Here is a 17,375-nt window from a genome sequence, read left to right on the forward strand (position 1 = left end):
ATGGTGTTGGAGAACCTGCTATATACACTCTATGTTCTACTGATGGTGTTGGAGAACCTGCTGTATACACTCTATGTTCTACTGATGGTGTTGGAGAACCTTCTATATACACTCTGTTCTAACCCTTACTCCAGTTGAGGAGCCTTAGAAACCGGTTCTCCGTGGAGCTGGGCTGGTTACCCTGCTTACCCGGTAACCGTTTACCGGGTAACCTGGTGACTTGGTTACCCAGTAACCTGGTTTACCTGGTGACCTGGTTACCTGGTAACCTTAGTTACCTGGTTACCTGGTTACCCTGGTGACCTGGTTACCCTGGTGACCTGGTTACCCTGGTGACCTGGTTACCTGGTTACCCGCCCTTTCAGGCATCTTTGAAGCCTCTTTGATTTGCGAACCGATCCAAACAACAAAACCTGAACAACATCAACTTAAACAATATAGTTGGAGCCAGAAGGAACATCCAGAGTAATACTTTAACTGAAAGAAATCCAAAAATTGTAGGCAGCTTTCCAATAAATACCAGCCGTTTCATTTATGAACCCAACTGTAAATACCCAGCACCATAAAGAGTTCACAGTAAGATAGACATTAAGCATTCCACAGGCCATGATTTTCTTACTTACAAATGTGTCTTCAGATACCAGGAATAGTGTTCCCACATTAAAGCGAGTGATTTAAAATCTATTAATATCATAATTAGTGAATATAGCAACATGATTTCGCTATATTCCCACAAGGTGGCAGGCATTCCTAACAATGAAAAAAGCATTACATTTTTGTTACGTTGTGGGCATTGTATGGTGTTTGTTTCTATTTGTATACAACCAAAAATATAATACAATGCCGTTTATAATCTAAAAATACTTATTTTTCTTGTATTCTATTTATTTATTTAAGTATAAATGTATTTACGAAGCGTCGACATACACGTCATTTCCGGAACACAAATCCCTTAGTTTCCGGATGCGCGCGATTTTTTGAAAGCAACTCGCGGATTAACGGACAACAGAAAGTGTGTTTATACATTAAGGTTAGTAACTTTACACTTTATTAAATCCTACATTTTAATATTTTAAACACTAAGGTTAGTATGTTGTCTTTGTGAAAAGGTTTTAAACACTGACGTCCACTCATCACAGATTATGACCATGGCTTCTATCAAAGATCCCCATGTCGTCGACTCGTTCCGAGTGGCGATGGAGGAGGTCTACAGCCGGCTCCTGGTCCAGACCTCCGGGGAGATAAGCGAGGCTGCTGTGGAGTTGGGCCTGTCCCACAGACGGTCCATGAAGTCTGCTGCGGGTAGGCCTCCACGTCTCTTGGTTTAACTGTAACGTTGCCATCGTCTTTGTTGGAAGGAATTCCATTATCAAATGCCACTACAGATGTTGCACATCATGTAATCTAACCCTTACACGTTATAATGATATTACTTTCAAAAGCTAACAGTGTGTCACATTATAATGATATTACTTTCAAAAGCTAACAGTGTGTCACATTGACGAATGCGTGTAAGAAAGGCATTCTTACGTCAGGCATTTATCTATTAAAGAGTCAAAGCATTTTTCCAATATACAACATAAGGTAATTTGTTTAAAGTTGCAGTCTGTAGGATTTAGTAGCATCTAGCGATGAGTAGGCAGATTGACACCAACTGAATATCTCCCCTCCATTTACACCCTATGGCAGAGAAGGTCCCCTTAGGCTTAGATAGAGGACCCTGTCCCTTAAGGAGAGGCTCTGTCCCTTAAGGAGGGGACCTGTCCCTTAAGGAGGGGACCTGTCCCTTAAGGAGGGGACCTGTCCCTTAAGGAGAGGACCTGTCCCTTAAGGAGGGGACCTGTCCCCTTAAGGAGAGGCTCTGTCCCTTAAGGAGACCCTTTGTAGATATAAGGGCTCTTCTAAGGGTACCAAACACCATTCCTATGGGATTATATCCTCAATAAAATGTAATTATGAACACAATATTACATTTCTGCCGTCCGTTCTGTGAGCTGCACTACATTTGACACACTGCGCTTTGTTTTAAATTGGACCTAGCTTTGATGAATCTGCTGTAGTGAATTAATGAATCGATTGGTGTGTTTAGATACCTGCTCCAAGAAATGTGAGGACGACAAGCTGTTTGAAACCATTCAGACAAACAAACAGGGTGAGAACCTACTTTGTTCTACTGATGGAGTATGAGAACCCGCTATATACACACTCTGTTTTACTGATGGAGTTGGAGATCCTGCTTGATACACTCTGTTCTTCTGGGGCCGTATTCACAAAGCATTTTATCTTACCGCTAGGAGTGCTCCTAACTCGCGCTAAAACATTTTACGTAGGATTTTTTTCTTAAAAGTTATTCACAAAGCCGCTGAGACCTACTCTTACTAAGGATAAATCACAGAGTGAACTAAGAGTGACGCGCCGTTGCTATGGATTACGTCAATTCTCGTGCACGAGTTTAGAAACGGTCAGTTCGGTGATTGGTTGTTCAGACGAGCCCACTGAATCACCGAAAAACAAGGAAATAGCCTAGGCTAGAAATGAATTCCTATTAAGTAGTTATAGTGCAGTTAGCAGAATACACGCATGATGACAATTTTGTGCAGACCACGATAATGACGTTGTAGCCTGCACGTTCAAGAGAGAGAGAAAGCAAACAATAAAAATACGTAAAAAATAAAATAAAATAAATGTTACGAACTACCCAAGTGTTGACTGATTTTTGCCAAGGTGTTTACCTAAAATGTGTTTTCAAAGTGATCCCTAAATGCCTGTCCACTCGGTTCCACACGGCCAAATTCCTTGTAATGTTGATCGCCATCATCATCATCATCGTCTGGCTGTGGAATGTTCCTCCGCTTGCAACGGTTGTGTAGAATGGCACATACAGTGATTACTGTGCTTGCCCTCTCTGGGGTGAGGCGTATTTCGCCGTGGAGGACATGAAACCGACGTTTCATCTGCCCAATTCCTCTCTCCACAACATTTCGTGTATGTTTGTGTGCTCGCAAAGAGCCAATACGATGTGTTTTACGCATAGGACTAAGCGTAATCTGCGTAATCACTTACATGTTACACTTTAACTGTGCTCCCGGTTGTGGATTAAGGTAGGGTGTCTAGAGCCACGTCTTGCATGGATAGACACTGTCACCCAGCAAGTGACACCCAACTGGTACATCTCAAAAAGCTGCCTCAGACCGCTCACCATTAAAATGCGCGAATCATGGGTAGCTGAAGATCCAGGCCACTTTGCAACAACATCCAGTAGTTATGTTAAAATTTGCATCAAAAACAACCTGCGTGTTGATGGAATGCACTTTCTTCCTATTGACGAACACGTCCTCGTCTTTTGATGGCGCAATTATTTTTATTTTTTATAAGTTATATATATTTTTTTATAACTTATAATTTTTATAACATTTTATTTCGGGACTAATCAGATTATTCCTGATAGTCGGGGATGTTATTGCATCGCGCATTAACTCCACAATAAGTTGAATACCCTAACATTTCGTCTCACAGGCATTTTAAGATTCTTTGTGAATAGGTCTTACTGAGTTAGGAGTCCTCTTGAGGACTTTTAAGCTCTCCTAGACTTAGGTGCTACTTTTAGTCCTAAAATACTTTGTGAATTGCTCTTAGTGAAAAAAGTTAGGAGTCCTAAATTTAAGAGTGACACGCCCATTATTTTTAGGAGTTACTCCTAAATTCGCCAGTTAGGACCTACTTTTAGCCCTAAGATCCTTTGTGAATACGGCCCCTGATGGTGTTGGAGAACCTGCTATATACTCTGTTCTACATGGGTTAGAGTTAACTCACTCTTCCCTGTCTTGTACAGATAATCTTGAGGCTGACCCATTAATACACTTCTTTGCTTGTGAGATGACGAAATAACCCGACCATAACCAAACTAACTATAACATAAACTAGGCCACCATAACCATAGCCTGGCTCCGCAGGCCTAAGAACTTCCGCTCAATTAGAATTTCCCTTCAGTACTACGTCGGGTCTGCGGTATGTTAGTGGGTTTAGGGTACCCTAACCCTAAACCCACTAACATACCGCAAACCCGACGTAGTAATGAAGGGGAATTAGAGTTACGTAACTCTAATTCCCCTTCATTACTACATCGGGTTTGCGGTATGTTAGTGGGTTTAGGGGTTAGAGTAACCCTAATTCCCCTTCAGTACTACGTCGGGGTCTGCGGTATGTTAGTGGGTTTTCTCCGTCCAATCAGCGAACAGAGGGAGTGGCTGAGAACAATGACGTTAAAGTCAGCTCTCGTTCATGCACAGTGTTTGGATTGTTTACAGCCAAACAGTTTGATTCCTGGCCAAACGTTAGCGATTGGTTATGGCAGATCCAGAGTGGCACTGGGCAGATCCAATAGTTTTAAACTTCAACAGAGTGACACCCGCCTTCAAGTGAGTTAATGTTTGTCAATCGAGTAGGTCCAGACTCTCTGTGCAAAGGGAATGAAGCACGAGAGCCTGGTAGGACCGGGCTACCATAACCAGACTCTAACCCAAACATAACTTAACCTACCATAAACCAACTCTAACTTAACCCACCATAACCCAACTCTAATTCAACCCACCATAACCCAACTCTAACTTAACCCACCATAGCCTAACCAAACCATAACCCAACTCTAACATAACCCACCATAACCCAACTCTAACTTAACCCACCATAACCTAACCAAACAATAACCCAACTCTAACTTAACCCACCATAACCTAACCAAACCATAACCAAACTAACTTAACTTAACCCACCATAGCCTAACCATAACCGAACCAGGGTTTCCCGCAGCACTTTACAGCTTAGGCTAAGCAACGCACGCCTGCCGCCTAACTACCACGTCAAAAGAATGAAAACTGGTGCAGCGATATATAAATGTAGTGAATTATCATAATTTCGTCCTCCTTAATATATTTAGTAATACTTGAAGGTTGATGTGTTGGTTGTTGGAACCAGACCTGGCTAAGAAGACCCTGCTCATGAAGGAGAAGAGGGACGCCATTTCACGAAGCCTGGTGGAGATGGAGCAGAAACAGGGGCAGAAAGACGCCCTCCGGCTGCAGATGGAGACGCTGAGAGAGGAGCAGGCGGAGAGGAGGGGCTGTGAGTCACTGGCCTCCAGAGGTATCCATTGGTCCAGTGAGGTGTGTTGTCACCCCTCCCATGTGGCTCTTCTTGTGCTCCTCAGTGGTCGTATCTCAGAACAGAGCCAACAAGGACAGGCTGAAGAATCTGTTGAAGGCCAAGCAGGTGTTTCAGGAACGGCTGGGCCTGGAGATCAGAAGAATCCACGGTGCAGAACTCTGTCTGTCTGTCCGTCTACCTCAGGCCTACCCGTTAGGGTTAGGCTAACCCTAACATCAGGCCTACCCGTTAGGGTTAGGCTAACCCTAACGGGTAAGCCTACCTGTTTGGGTTAGGGTAAGGGTTAGGCTAACCCTAACCTCAGGCCTACCCGTTAGGATTAGCCTAACCCTAACGGGTAACCCTAACCCGTTAGGGTTAGGCTAACCCTAACGTTAGGGTTAGGCTAACCCTAACCTCAGGCCTACCCGTTTGGGTTAGGGTAAGGGTTAGGCTAACCCTAACCTCAGGCCTACCCGTTAGGGTTAGCCTAACCCTAACGGGTAGGCCTGGGGTTAGGGTTAGGCTAACCCTAACGGGTATGCCTGGGATAAGGGTTAGGCTAACCCTAACGGGTAGGCCTGAGGTTAGGGTTAGGCCATGGATTAAAGTTCTCCGTCGCTACGACGGATTTCCGTCATTTGGAGTTCACAGAGGCCACTTCACATCTCCGATAACGTCTGGACAAATTTACAAACAGGCGTCATTTGGATAAACTAATCGCATATTGAGGATCTAAATAGGTACTTTCTCGCATAAAAAAATATAAAAACTTAAGAAAGTGATGTATTAACAGCACTGAAGCGAGAATTAAAACAGCTTTTAGCAGCTTTACTGCTACCGCTGCCGCGAAATGCATTCTGGGAAACTTGCATACTGTATACTGCGGTGCAGTCGGTCTGCTGTATACTGCATACTGAATCCCACATTCAGTATGCAGTATACAGTACATACCGCGCAGTATGTAGTCGGCAGTACGGTAGTATGCAGTTTCGAACATGGACATAATACACGCGTGTATTATGTCGTCATACGTCAACGCCGGTAAAATTGTCAAATTATATAGTGAGTATTTAAAAGGTCTACCGTTAAAATTGACTGAAAACACAAGCATTTTAATGTACATCCCGATTATATATTAAATATATATTAAATATATTATATACAAATGTATATATATACACACCATTTTCGCGCCACATCTTACTTCTCTTTGTTGTGTTAGTGTTGAGTGTCAGAGCGAAAGTTAAGCTCCCTTATAATGATTGACGGCTCTGATGTATGGGATATTGATAAAACAAAAAAATAAATGGAGATGGGCATGGCTGACGGAAACAGGGAACGATGGCAAGCCTTTTTTAGAGAGTAAAATATGAGACAAGCTTTGCAAAAAAAAATCTTAGTCTAATTGAAAAGACAACAAAAAAATTGCAATAGATGCAAAAGAACAGCTGTTTAAAATCCTCCTCCTGTAAAACAGTATTGGTCAAGCATTTAAACGTGATGGCTGCATTTGGTGTTGACGTCTTATACATTTGTATTTCTTAAGCAGGTGTCAATTAACCTAACCTGGAACATGTTTCACACACTGCACGTGACTTGGCTGTAGCGCGAATAAAATTTCAGTCAGAAGATTTTTTTTCACTTTAATCCCTGGGTTAGGCTAACCCTAGGGTTAGCCTAACCCTAGTGTTAGCCTAACCCTAACCTCAGGCCTACCCATTACCTCATGCCTACCCATCAAATTTCTTGTTCAGAACAAACTTGTATAATTGAAATAATGTTTATGTACAATAATAATGCATTTATAATTATAGTTATTGCACTTACATTTTTTCTGTTTTTGTTTTTTTCTGAAAGGCCAAAAGCTGCAGTTTGTTTTCCAGAATGTTAACCCTGCAAGTCCTGAAAACGTATATACCTTCACCATGGGGATTAATGCAGACGGCTCCTATCAGAGTAGGTCTTCATCTCATCCTAACGTTATGGGCCTCTGATACATATATGCTCTCAGCTAGCTTGGCTTATTAACCAATGGAAAACACTCAAAAAGCACTTTGTCAGTCTCCAAAGGATTGTTCAAGTTCAAGCTTTGAATACTCAGTCATGTCATTTAGCTACCCGGTGCTAATGGTCTCTTATTCACTCAGTCATGTCTAGCGACCCGGTGCTAATGGTCTCTTATTCACTCAGTCATGTCTAGCGACCCGGTGCTAATGTTCTCTTATTCACTGTCATGTCTAGCGACCCAGTGCTAATGGTCTCTTTTTCACTCAGTCATGTCTAGCGACCCAGTGCTAATGGTCTCTTATTCACTCAGTCATGTCTAGCGACCCAGTGCTAATGGTCTCTTATTCACTCAGTCATGTCTAGCGACCCAGTGCTAATGGTCTCTTATTCACTCAGTCATGTCTAGCGACCCAGTGCTAATGGTCTCTTATTCACTCAGTCATGTCTAGCGACCCAGTGCTGGAGTCCCTGGGGGATCTGGACAAGCGGCTCAAACAGACCAATAACATCTCCGCCTTCTTGGCCAACATCAGGAAGGAGTTTGTTGCCCAGGCATGCTTCTCGACCGGCTCCTAGACCGGCTTCTAGGCTTCGAGATCGGAAAAAGACGAGTTGGTTCTAAGATGCAAGTCTGGAACTAAACACGTTTATGATCCAGTGAGTCTGGCACCCAGACAGAAGACCTTCTTCATCTTGTAAATGGTGATTTTTTAACTAGAAAACATCTGAACCATGGTGTGTGTATTGTATGTGTGCGTATCCTGTTTATTGTACTCTGCACCTTACCTTGGAACCCAATATATATGTTTTTGTTATTTTGTACAATATTTGTTTGTTCTTATAAATTTGGCTCCTTCTTGGAGCAAGACAAATGAGTCAGTGAATCAGTCTGAAGTCATTTTATCACACATTACATCAAATTTCTACCAAAACTAAGTGCACAGTCCGTACGACAGACAAAGTACAAAACACATGGACTGATCCCCACCTATATAATATATCCATATATCTAGATGTATGAGTATTATATCTGGATAGAGATTCTATATTAGCATAGCTGCAAGAGCAGGAGAGGAGGGTGACGTCCTGCCCCCTCTTCGTATTGAATAATGAATGAATGGCGTCCACGGGAGAGGCGCTTGGCTCGCTTCGCCGGCTGACGAGGGAGGGGGGACGGCTCCTCCAGTAGCTGGAGGGGGGCGGCTGCTCAACTCCTCCACTACATCTTACCCAGCGCCTCATGGGGGGCCTTGCTCAGGGTGAGGGGGCCCCTGGTCCGGGGGAGGGGCCCCCTTGTTGTACATGCTGGAGGACAGCCGAGTTCTGGAGGACCTCTTCATGAACACTGGACGGGTCAGTTGAATAACACTGTGCTCACAATCCTTTAGAAAGAAAACAGATTCAATAAATGACAGAGTAGGGGGTACAAGCTCAAACATAGAGGATATTATTTGCATTGAGACCTTGTCCTTCCATTTGGAGATGCTGTGGCTGAAGCGATGGATGGCCCTGCACTCCCCCAGCGCCACCAGCGACAGGGACACTTTATAATGAGTGGCTTCAAGGAGATCCTGCTTCAGGGTTGTCTACATGTCACAGCAAGAAATATATTGAATTATAGATATTTATTCAAGCTAGATCAACTCAGATCCAGCTGTCCTACTATGATTTTGCATAGTAGGACCTTTTTCCGTGAGTTAGGGTTAGGGTTAGGGTTTTTTGTTTTATTTGCTACCGAGATATTCTGCCCAAGAAAAGTCAACAGCACAAGTATATGAAGCTTTCAGAAGGGTTTTTAACTTGTATTTCTACATTTGAAACCTTTACCGAAAGCCATTACCGAAAGCCACAACTGATGACTGCTGTCCCAGAAGTCAGCTAAATTAGTTAATATGACACGCACTTTCCACCAGATCTGAGCTGCTCTTCCATCAGACTTTAGATATGAATCTGAAGTCCAGTTTGTGAGACTACCCTAAAACCAACCCTAACTCGAACCCCAATACCATATTTCTAACCCTAAAACTATGAAAAGACAATGTCAGAAAATACAAAGTGGGTCACCTCCTCGAGCAGCTGCCGGGTTTCCTTCATGTTCTTCTGGTTTGCAGAGGACGGATTATCAGAGTTGCTTTTCATCAGTTTCAGTAGTCCTATCATAAAAAAAACTAAACAATTTAACACAAAAATCGAATCATCTTGCCTTAGTATTCTTGGTACGTGAATTACCCACTCCATCTGCTGTTGACAAAAAGAGGGGATTAATTAATCCATGATTAAGGGTATCATCAACCAGCCATTTAAGAGATTCACCCTCGCAATCTTTCTTTGTCTTTGCAATGCTTTCTTCCAAACGTTGGAGTTTCACTTTGATGGCGTCTCTCCTTCTCTCCTTCCCCATCAGGGATTTGCTGTCTTCCTCCTAGTGCATAGTAATGAAAAGTGTGTGTTCAGTGTTCCTCATGTGGGGCCTAATGCCCGACTAAAGCTTCCTCTGTGTCCCACGTATCAGTGTATGGTAAATAGGGACAGCACCGCCTCTCGCTCTGTCTCTCAGAACTAAGAGAGGTGCTCTTTCTTGGGTAACGGGTACATTCCCATGGGTCCAACCAAAATGGGATTGATTTGATTAACTTTTGATTTGATCAATATAATGAACTGAGAGCCACAGCAGCCTTACAAAATAGTCAGCCATCAAAAAGTCTGCTTTGTTCTCCTGGGCTGTGGCACTGGTTTCCTCCACCAGCGCTTGGATGTCCTTCTGCAAGTCCACTCTCTGCATCGCGTGCTCAACCCCCCTCTGACCCTGGGGGAGGGAATACAGTGTATCCATCTGTATGCAGCCGAAGGTAAGAAGTCCACAACATGATCATGTGGAATGAAAGGGAAGGAGTAGAGTTGCACCTGCATGAGGCTCTGTCCAAAGCCTGAAATGTGGAGGCGGTATCTGTCCAGAGTGGTGCTCAAAATCTCCAGGCGCTGCTTCTCCAGCTCCTGGATTATCTGAGAGGTGGAAGGAGGTTAATACTTTGGGAAGTATATTCTATCATTTCCTGTCGGGGATTAATAAAGTACAACCTTATCGCGCAACGAAGCCAGTGGCCCCTGAGCAGCCCACCTGAACTCTGACCTCACGTCAGACGTGTACCAATACCAAAACTGGCTGCACAAAAAAACACATTTGATTGGCACTACGTTGACCCTACATTGATTTAGAGATGTGCAGGCCGTCTTTGACCCCTGACCCCTGAATCAAACCTCTCTACTCCCCACCCCAAACTTTACCTTGAAGCGAGGATCTATTAACAGAAGGAACGCCAACTGGATGGGTTCCAGTGAGAGCCAGAGCTGCTCAACTGTAGCTCATGTATACAAACATCTCACCTTGTTCCGCACATTCTCATCTCACCTTGTTCCACACGTTCTCATCTCACCTCGTTCCACACGTTCTCATCTCATCTTTTATTTTTCTAATTCTTCTTTAAATAACCCTGTATTTCTTCTTGCTGTCGTTGCTCTGTGAGCCGCCAACACACCTGGTAGCAGTTCTTCAACGTGTTCTCCCACTTCAGTCGGACCTGATGGCCCTCCATGTTCCTGCTAAAGTATTCCTCGTCCAGTTTGGCCTGGGTCTGTGCTGATTTGGTCAGTCGGTTGAGCATCTGTTGGTCCAGGTGCAACACGTACATACATCTAGCATGACCGTTGATCCATCAACACGTACATACATCTAGCATGACCCTTGGTGCAGCAAATATGTACAGTTCATTCAAGGAGCAGGTAGGGGTTAGACAGTACAGGTCATTAAGGAGCAGGAAGGGGTTAGACAGTACAGAGACAGGTCATTAAGCAGCAGGTAGGGGTTAGACAGTACAGAGACCGGTCATTAAGGAGCAGGTAGGGGTTAGACAGTACAGAGACCGGTCATTAAGGAGCAGCTAGGGGTTAGACAGTACAGGTACATGTCATTAAGGAGCAGGTAGGGGTTAGACAGTACAGAGACGGGTCACTAAGGAGCAGGTAGGGGTTGGACAGTACAGAGACCGGTCATTAAGGAGCAGGTAGGGGTTAGACAGTACAGGTACAGGTCATTAAGGAGCAGGTAGGGGTTAGACAGTACAGAGACAGGTCATTAAGGAGCAGGTAGGGGTTAGACAGCACAGGTACAGGTCATTAAGGAGCAGGTAGGGGTTAGACAGTACAGGTACAGGTCATTAAGGAGCAGGAAGGAGTTAGAGGTACAGGTCATTAAGGAGCAGGTAGGGGTTAGACAGTACAGGTACAGTTCATTAACCCTTGCTTCACATATCTGTGAAGCGAGGGGAACAGTCCGAGCACATCTGGTGGAGAACGGAAAGTCATCGGGGAATGACCATGACGGTTGAGAAGATTGGGGGTCATGTGATTTAAAGTTATTATGGAAAAGGCTTTTTCCTTTACCTTTTGTTTTTCCTTTTCAGTGCAGATGTGCTTATTGGTTTCAACAAAGTTGACGAGTGCCTCGTGCTCTCTGGTTATCCCAACCAGTTTCTTCTTCATCTGTTCAATGAGGAAGACAACTCACATTAAAACTGAATATATGTACTGTTAAAGTCAACTCAAGAGAAAACGATTATTCACCAAAAACTTGATAAGATGATCCCTGAAATGTTATATGTTATATGATTTGAAAAGTCCCTTCGTTGATTTTTGTATCTACTATATCATTCATTTGACAATTTTTACCAATCATTGATTAATAACTATGTGAAGATGTTTAGGTAAAATTTAATTTATCTGTAAATCCTTTTCTGACAACATTAAAGGCCAAGACTTTATGAGACTTTGGGTAAAAGCCTATTTTGACCACATCTAATCTCTACCCTTTTCCTGAGTTTCTTTTCGTTCAGTGGAAAACACATAACAATGTGATTCCAATGTAATAATAACTAAAATAAAAACTGGTTACATAATATAATAACAACTATAATAATAATATGAAACATTGGGAAACCTTCAGTTGCTCGTTCCAGTTGGCTGTCAACAGTTTTCCGGTTTTCTCGACATGATTGTCAAGCTTTGATGACATCATCATGAACACCACAACAGACAAAGGAATAGAGACATAAGGTATGGGATCAAATATATTTGATAAAGATCATGTGATAAACTTTACGAAGGCGTGAATCGCATACAGGCCTCTTCCTTTTACTGTGCTCGTCTAAAACTTGTCGTAATTCCAGGACGGCTTCTTGCTGGAAAGCATTTCCCAGAGTTCTGGAAGATGACATTGGTTTAGATCAGTTATGACAGGGTGAGGTTAGGAAGGGTGGAGTTAGGGTCTGGTTTAGGGTGGGTGGAGTTAGGGTCTGGTTTAGGGTGGGTGGAGTTAGGGTTGGGGTTAGGCTGGGTGGAGTTAGGGTTGGGGTTAGGCTGGGTGGAGTTAGGGTTGGGGTTAGGGTAGGTGAGGTTAGGGTTGGGGTTAGGTTGGTTGGATTAGGGTAGGTTGAGTTAGGGTGGGTGGGGTTAGGGTTGGGGTGTTTATGGTTTGGATTAGGGTGGGTGGGGTTAGGGTGGGTGGAGTTAGGGTTGGGGTTAGGTTGGTGGGATTAGGGTTGGGGTTAGGTTGGTTGAATTAGGGTAGGTTGAGTTAGGGTGGGTGGGGTTAGGATTAGGGTGGGGTTAGTAAGGGTGGTTGAGGGGGTGCACCTGTGTGTGTCTGCTGTAGAGTACATCTCGTCCGACACGTGGCACCAGGCGCTGTAGGTGGAACTTGGAGAGAAAGCAGAAGGACGGTCAAATGGACGCGTGGGATTAGGGAGCCTGTGATCCAGTCAGTGTTGCCAGAATGGACAGTGTGGTGGGTTGGTTTGTGGTTAATGGGACAGGTTGTGAAGTTAGTGTTGCCAGATCGGACAGTGTGGTGGGTTGGTTTGTGGTTAAAGGTACAGGTTGTGAAGTTAGTGTTGCCAGATCGGACAGTGTGGTGGGTTGGTTTGTGGTTAAAGGTACAGGTTGTGAAGTTAGTGTTGCCAGATCGGACAGTGTGGTGGGTTGGTTTGTGGTTAATGGTATATGTTGTGAAGTTAGTGTTGCCAGATTGGACAGTATGGTGGGTTGGTTTGTGGTTAATGGTATATGTTGTGAAGTTAGTGTTGCCAGATCGGACAGTGTGGTGGGTTGGTTTGTGGTTAATGGGACAGGTTGTGAAGTTAGTGTGGCCAGATCGGACAGTGTGGTGGGTTGGTTTGTGGTTAATGGTACAGGTTGTGAAGTTAGTGTTGCCAGATCGGACAGTGTGGTGGGTTGGTTTTCAGGCAATTATTTGCAATTCTTATTTATTGGTACTTACTTATTTGACATTCGTTTTGACGCCCTGAGAAGTCTACCGGCTAGTTTCTGGATTCCTTTGGCATAGTTGAGTTCCAGCTCAGCCCTGTTCCAGTTTAATATTTACAGAACATAACTACAAATGAGTGACAGAATGACCTGGTAGCTACGAGTAAAGCCTCACTCCTTCAGTACGTAGACATAAAGTAGTTCATGTCAAATTAAACTGTTATACCAGGCACAGGGTAGGTACCTGAAGAATATTGTGCATGATAAAGAAATTGCTATTAAAAGATTGACATGAAACACAACAAACTATTCCCCTTAACTCCCTTAACTCAGATAACACAGCGAAGGACAGAGGAAACCACTACAAAATGTTGGTACCTTGAACATACCTTTGCTGGAAAACTGCCATCAGTTCTTTGAAGAAGTATTCCCCGTGCTTTGAATATTGCTTCACATCTTGGTACAGGGAGTTGTACTGTAACAGTAAATGAGGTGACTTCAAACACCAAGAGGAACTGCCCACTCTCAACAACTCAAATTCTTTGACAAATATTCAAATAAGTTTCAAAACGTGAATTCTCACATAGCAGCTGCCCACGGGATCCCTCATCCTGCGTATCGCTCGTCGTCTGTGGACTTTGAACCTCCAGCCCAGACAAAATCACCCAGGCGGAAATCACCTGGGCTGGGATTAGTGTTTACTAAACACTGTTTAGTGTTCAGCTCTGAAGTGTGCCATGCTTAGTGTTTAGTACTAAAGTGGGCCATGATTAGTGATTAGTACTAAAGAGTGCTGTGATTAGTGTTTAGTACTAAAGTGGGCCGTGATTAGTGTTTAGTAGTGGGCCGTGATTAGTACTAAAGTGGGCCATGCTTAGTGTTTAGTACTAAAGTGGGCCATGATTAGTGATTAGTACTAAAGAGTGCTGTGATTAGTGTTCAGTACTAAAGTGTGCCGTGATTAGTGTTCAGTACTAATGTCGGCCGTGATTAGTGTTTAGTACTTAAGTGGGCAGTGATTAGTGTTTAGTACTAAAGTGGGCTGTGATTAGTGTTTAGTACTAAAGTGGGCCGTGATTAGTGTTTAGTACTAAAGTGGGCCATGATTAGTACTAAAGAGTGCTGTGATTAGTGTTCAGTACTAATGTCGGCCGTGATTAGTGTTCAGTACTAATGTCGGCCATGATTAGTGTTTAGTACTTAAGTGGGCCGTGATTAGTGTTTAGTACTAAAGTGGGCCGTGATTAGTGTTTAGTACTAAAGTGTGCCATGCTTAGTGTTTAGTACTAAAGTGGGCCATGATTAGTGATTAGTACTAAAGAGTGCTGTGATTAGTGTTCAGTACTAAAGTGGGCCGTGATTAGTGTTCAGTACTAATGTCGGCCGTGATTAGTGTTCAGTACTAATGTCGGCCGTGATTAGTGTTTAGTACTTAAGTGGGCCGTGATTAGTGTTTAGTACTAAAGTGGGCCGTGATTAGTGTTTAGTACTAAAGTGGGCCGTGATTAGTGTTTAGTACTTAAGTGGGCCGTGATTAGTGTTTAGTACTAAAGTGGGCCGTGATTAGTGTTTAGTACTAAAGTGGGCCGTGATTAGTGTTTAGTACTAAAGTGGGCCGTGATTAGTGTTTAATACTAAAGTGGGCCGTGATTAGTTTTTAGTACTAAAGTGGGCCGTGATTAGTGTTTAGTACTAATGTGTGCCGTGATTAGTTTTTAGTACTAAAGTGGGACGTGATTAGTGTTCAGTACTAAAATGTGCCGTGATTAGTGTTGAGTACTAATGTGGGCCGTGATTAGTGTTTAGTACTAAAGTTGGATGTGATTAATGATAAGTGTTTAGTACTAAAGTGTGCCGTGATTAGTGGTTAGTACTGAAGTGTGCCGTGATTAGTGTTCAGTACTAATGTGGGCCATGATTAGTGTTTAGTACTTAAGTGTGCCGTGATTAGTGTTTCGTACTAAAGTTGGCCGTGTTTAATACTAAAGTGGGCAGTGATTAGTGTTTAGTACTAAAGTGGGACGTGATAAGTGTTGCCTACTAAAGTGGGCCGTGATTAGTGTTTAGTACTAAAGTGGGCTGTGATTAGTGTTTAATACTAAAGTGGGCTGTGATTAGTGTTGCGTACTAAAGTGGGCCGTGATTAGTGTTTAGTACTAAAGTGGGCCGTGATTAGTGATTAGTACTAAAGAGTGCTGTGATTAGTGTTCAGTACTAAAGTGGGCCGTGATTAGTGTTCAGTACTAATGTCGGCCGTGATTAGTGTTCAGTACTAATGTCGGCCGTGATTAGTGTTTAGTACTTAAGTGGGCCGTGATTAGTGTTTAGTACTAAAGTGGGCCGTGATTAGTGTTTAGTACTAAAGTGGGCCGTGATTAGTGTTTAGTACTAAAGTGGGCTGTGATTAGTGTTGCGTACTATAGTGGGCCGTGATTAGTGATTAGTACTTAAGTGGGCCGTGATTAGTGTTTAGTACTAAAGTGGGCCGTGATTAGTGTTTAGTACTAAAGTGGGCCGTGATTAGTACTAAAGTGGGCTGTGATTAGTGTTGCGTACTAAAGTGGGCCGTGATAAGTGTTTAATACTAAAGTGGGCCGTGATAAGTGTTTAATACTAAAGTGGGCCGTGATTAGTGTTTAATACTAAAGTGGGCCGTGATTAGTGTTTAATACTAATGTGTGCCGTGATTAGTTTTTAGTACTAAAGTGGGACGTGATTAGTGTTCAGTACTAAAATGTGCCGTGATTAGTGTTTAGTACTAATGTGGGCCATGATTAGTGTTTAGTACTTAAGTGTGCCGTGATTAGTGTTTCGTACTAAAGTTGGCCGTGTTTAATACTAAAGTGGGCCGTGATTAGTGTTTAGTACTAAAGTGGGCCGTGATAAGTGTTGCGTACTAAAGTGGGCCGTGATTAGTGTTTAGTACTAAAGTGGGCTGTGATTAGTGTTTAATACTAAAGTGGGCTGTGATTAGTGTTTAATACTAAAGTGGGCTGTGATTAGTGTTGCGTACTAAAGTGGGCCGTGATTAGTGTTTAATACTAAAGTGGGCTGTGATTAGTGTTGCGTACTAAGGTGGGCTGTGATTAGTGTTTAATACTAAAGTGGGCTGTGATTAGTGTTGCGTACTAAAGTGGGCCGTGATAAGTGTTTAATACTAAAGTGGGCCGTGATAAGTGTTTAATACTAAAGTGGGCCGTGATTAGTGTTTAATACTAAAGTGGGCCGTGATTAGTGTTTAATACTAAAGTGGGCCGTGATTAGTGTTTAATACTAAAGTGGGCCGTGATTAGTGTTTAATACTAAAGTGGGCCGTGATTAGTGTTTAATACTAAAGTGGGCCGTGATTAGTGTTTAATACTAAAGTGGGCCGTGATTAGTGTTTAATACTAAAGTGGGCCGTGATTAGTGTTTCGTACTAAAGTGGGCCGTGATAAGTGTTGAGTACTAAAGTGGGCCGTGATAAGTGTTTAATACTAAAGTGGGCCATTATTAGTGTTTCGTACTAAAGTGGGCCGTGATAAGTGTTGCGTACTAAAGTGGGCCGTGATTAGTGTTTAGTACTAAAGTGGGCCGTGATAAGTGTTTAATACTAAAGTGGGCTGTGATTAGTGTTTAATACTAAAGTGGGCCGTGATTAGTGTTTAATACTAAAGTGGGCCGTGATAAGTGTTTAATACTAAAGTGGGCTGTGATTAGTGTTGCGTACTTAAGTGGGCTGTGATTAGTGTTTAATACTAAAGTGGGCCGTGATAAGTGTTTCGTACTAAAGTGGGCCGTGATAAGTGTTTAATACTAAAGTGGGCCGTGATAAGTGTTGAGTACTAAAGTGGGCTGTGATTAGTGTTTAATACTAAAGTGGGCCGTGTTTACTGTGCAACATGACTGAAACCAGTCATTGGACT

General features: G+C 43.1%; 2 protein-coding genes across 9 annotated transcripts; one reads left to right on the top strand and one right to left on the bottom strand.

Moving 5' to 3' along the window:
- Window positions 1-924: 924 nt before the first annotated feature.
- spc25 (SPC25 component of NDC80 kinetochore complex) lies at window positions 925-8,027 on the top strand. 5 transcript variants are annotated; one of them, XM_030343636.1, is made up of 7 exons: window positions 925-1,030; window positions 1,140-1,302; window positions 2,090-2,152; window positions 4,975-5,121; window positions 5,207-5,311; window positions 7,003-7,101; window positions 7,592-7,758. In XM_030343636.1, exons 2-7 carry the CDS (start codon window positions 1,143-1,145, stop codon window positions 7,726-7,728), a joined length of 711 nt encoding a protein of 236 aa, XP_030199496.1. In that variant the 5' UTR covers window positions 925-1,030; window positions 1,140-1,142; the 3' UTR covers window positions 7,729-7,758. The 5 variants fall into 5 exon arrangements, with proteins under 5 accessions (XP_030199496.1, XP_030199499.1, XP_030199497.1 ...); XM_030343639.1 differs by lacking the exon at window positions 7,592-7,758 and adding an exon at window positions 7,377-7,509; XM_030343638.1 differs by having other exon boundaries at window positions 944-1,030; window positions 1,165-1,302.
- A 9-nt stretch (window positions 8,028-8,036) lies between these two features.
- nostrin (nitric oxide synthase trafficking) lies at window positions 8,037-14,486 on the bottom strand. Of its 4 annotated transcripts, XM_030343632.1 has the most exons (14): window positions 14,054-14,466; window positions 13,860-13,945; window positions 13,484-13,567; window positions 12,841-12,903; window positions 12,327-12,408; window positions 12,146-12,208; window positions 11,593-11,691; window positions 10,689-10,814; window positions 10,057-10,155; window positions 9,833-9,958; window positions 9,466-9,574; window positions 9,217-9,305; window positions 8,616-8,738; window positions 8,037-8,534 (listed from the first exon to the last, which is right to left on the bottom strand). In XM_030343632.1, the coding sequence occupies exons 1-14, from the start codon at window positions 14,078-14,080 to the stop codon at window positions 8,391-8,393; spliced, it is 1,320 nt and encodes a 439-aa protein (XP_030199492.1). In that variant the 5' UTR covers window positions 14,081-14,466; the 3' UTR covers window positions 8,037-8,390. The 4 variants fall into 4 exon arrangements, with proteins under 4 accessions (XP_030199492.1, XP_030199493.1, XP_030199494.1 ...); XM_030343633.1 differs by lacking the exon at window positions 9,466-9,574 and having other exon boundaries at window positions 9,217-9,393; window positions 14,054-14,486; XM_030343634.1 differs by having other exon boundaries at window positions 8,040-8,534; window positions 13,849-14,056.
- Between the last annotated feature and the right edge of the window lie 2,889 nt (window positions 14,487-17,375).

Source organism: Gadus morhua, chromosome 20, assembly GCF_902167405.1.
Source record: "Gadus morhua chromosome 20, gadMor3.0, whole genome shotgun sequence".
Taxonomy (NCBI): domain Eukaryota; kingdom Metazoa; phylum Chordata; class Actinopteri; order Gadiformes; family Gadidae; genus Gadus; species Gadus morhua.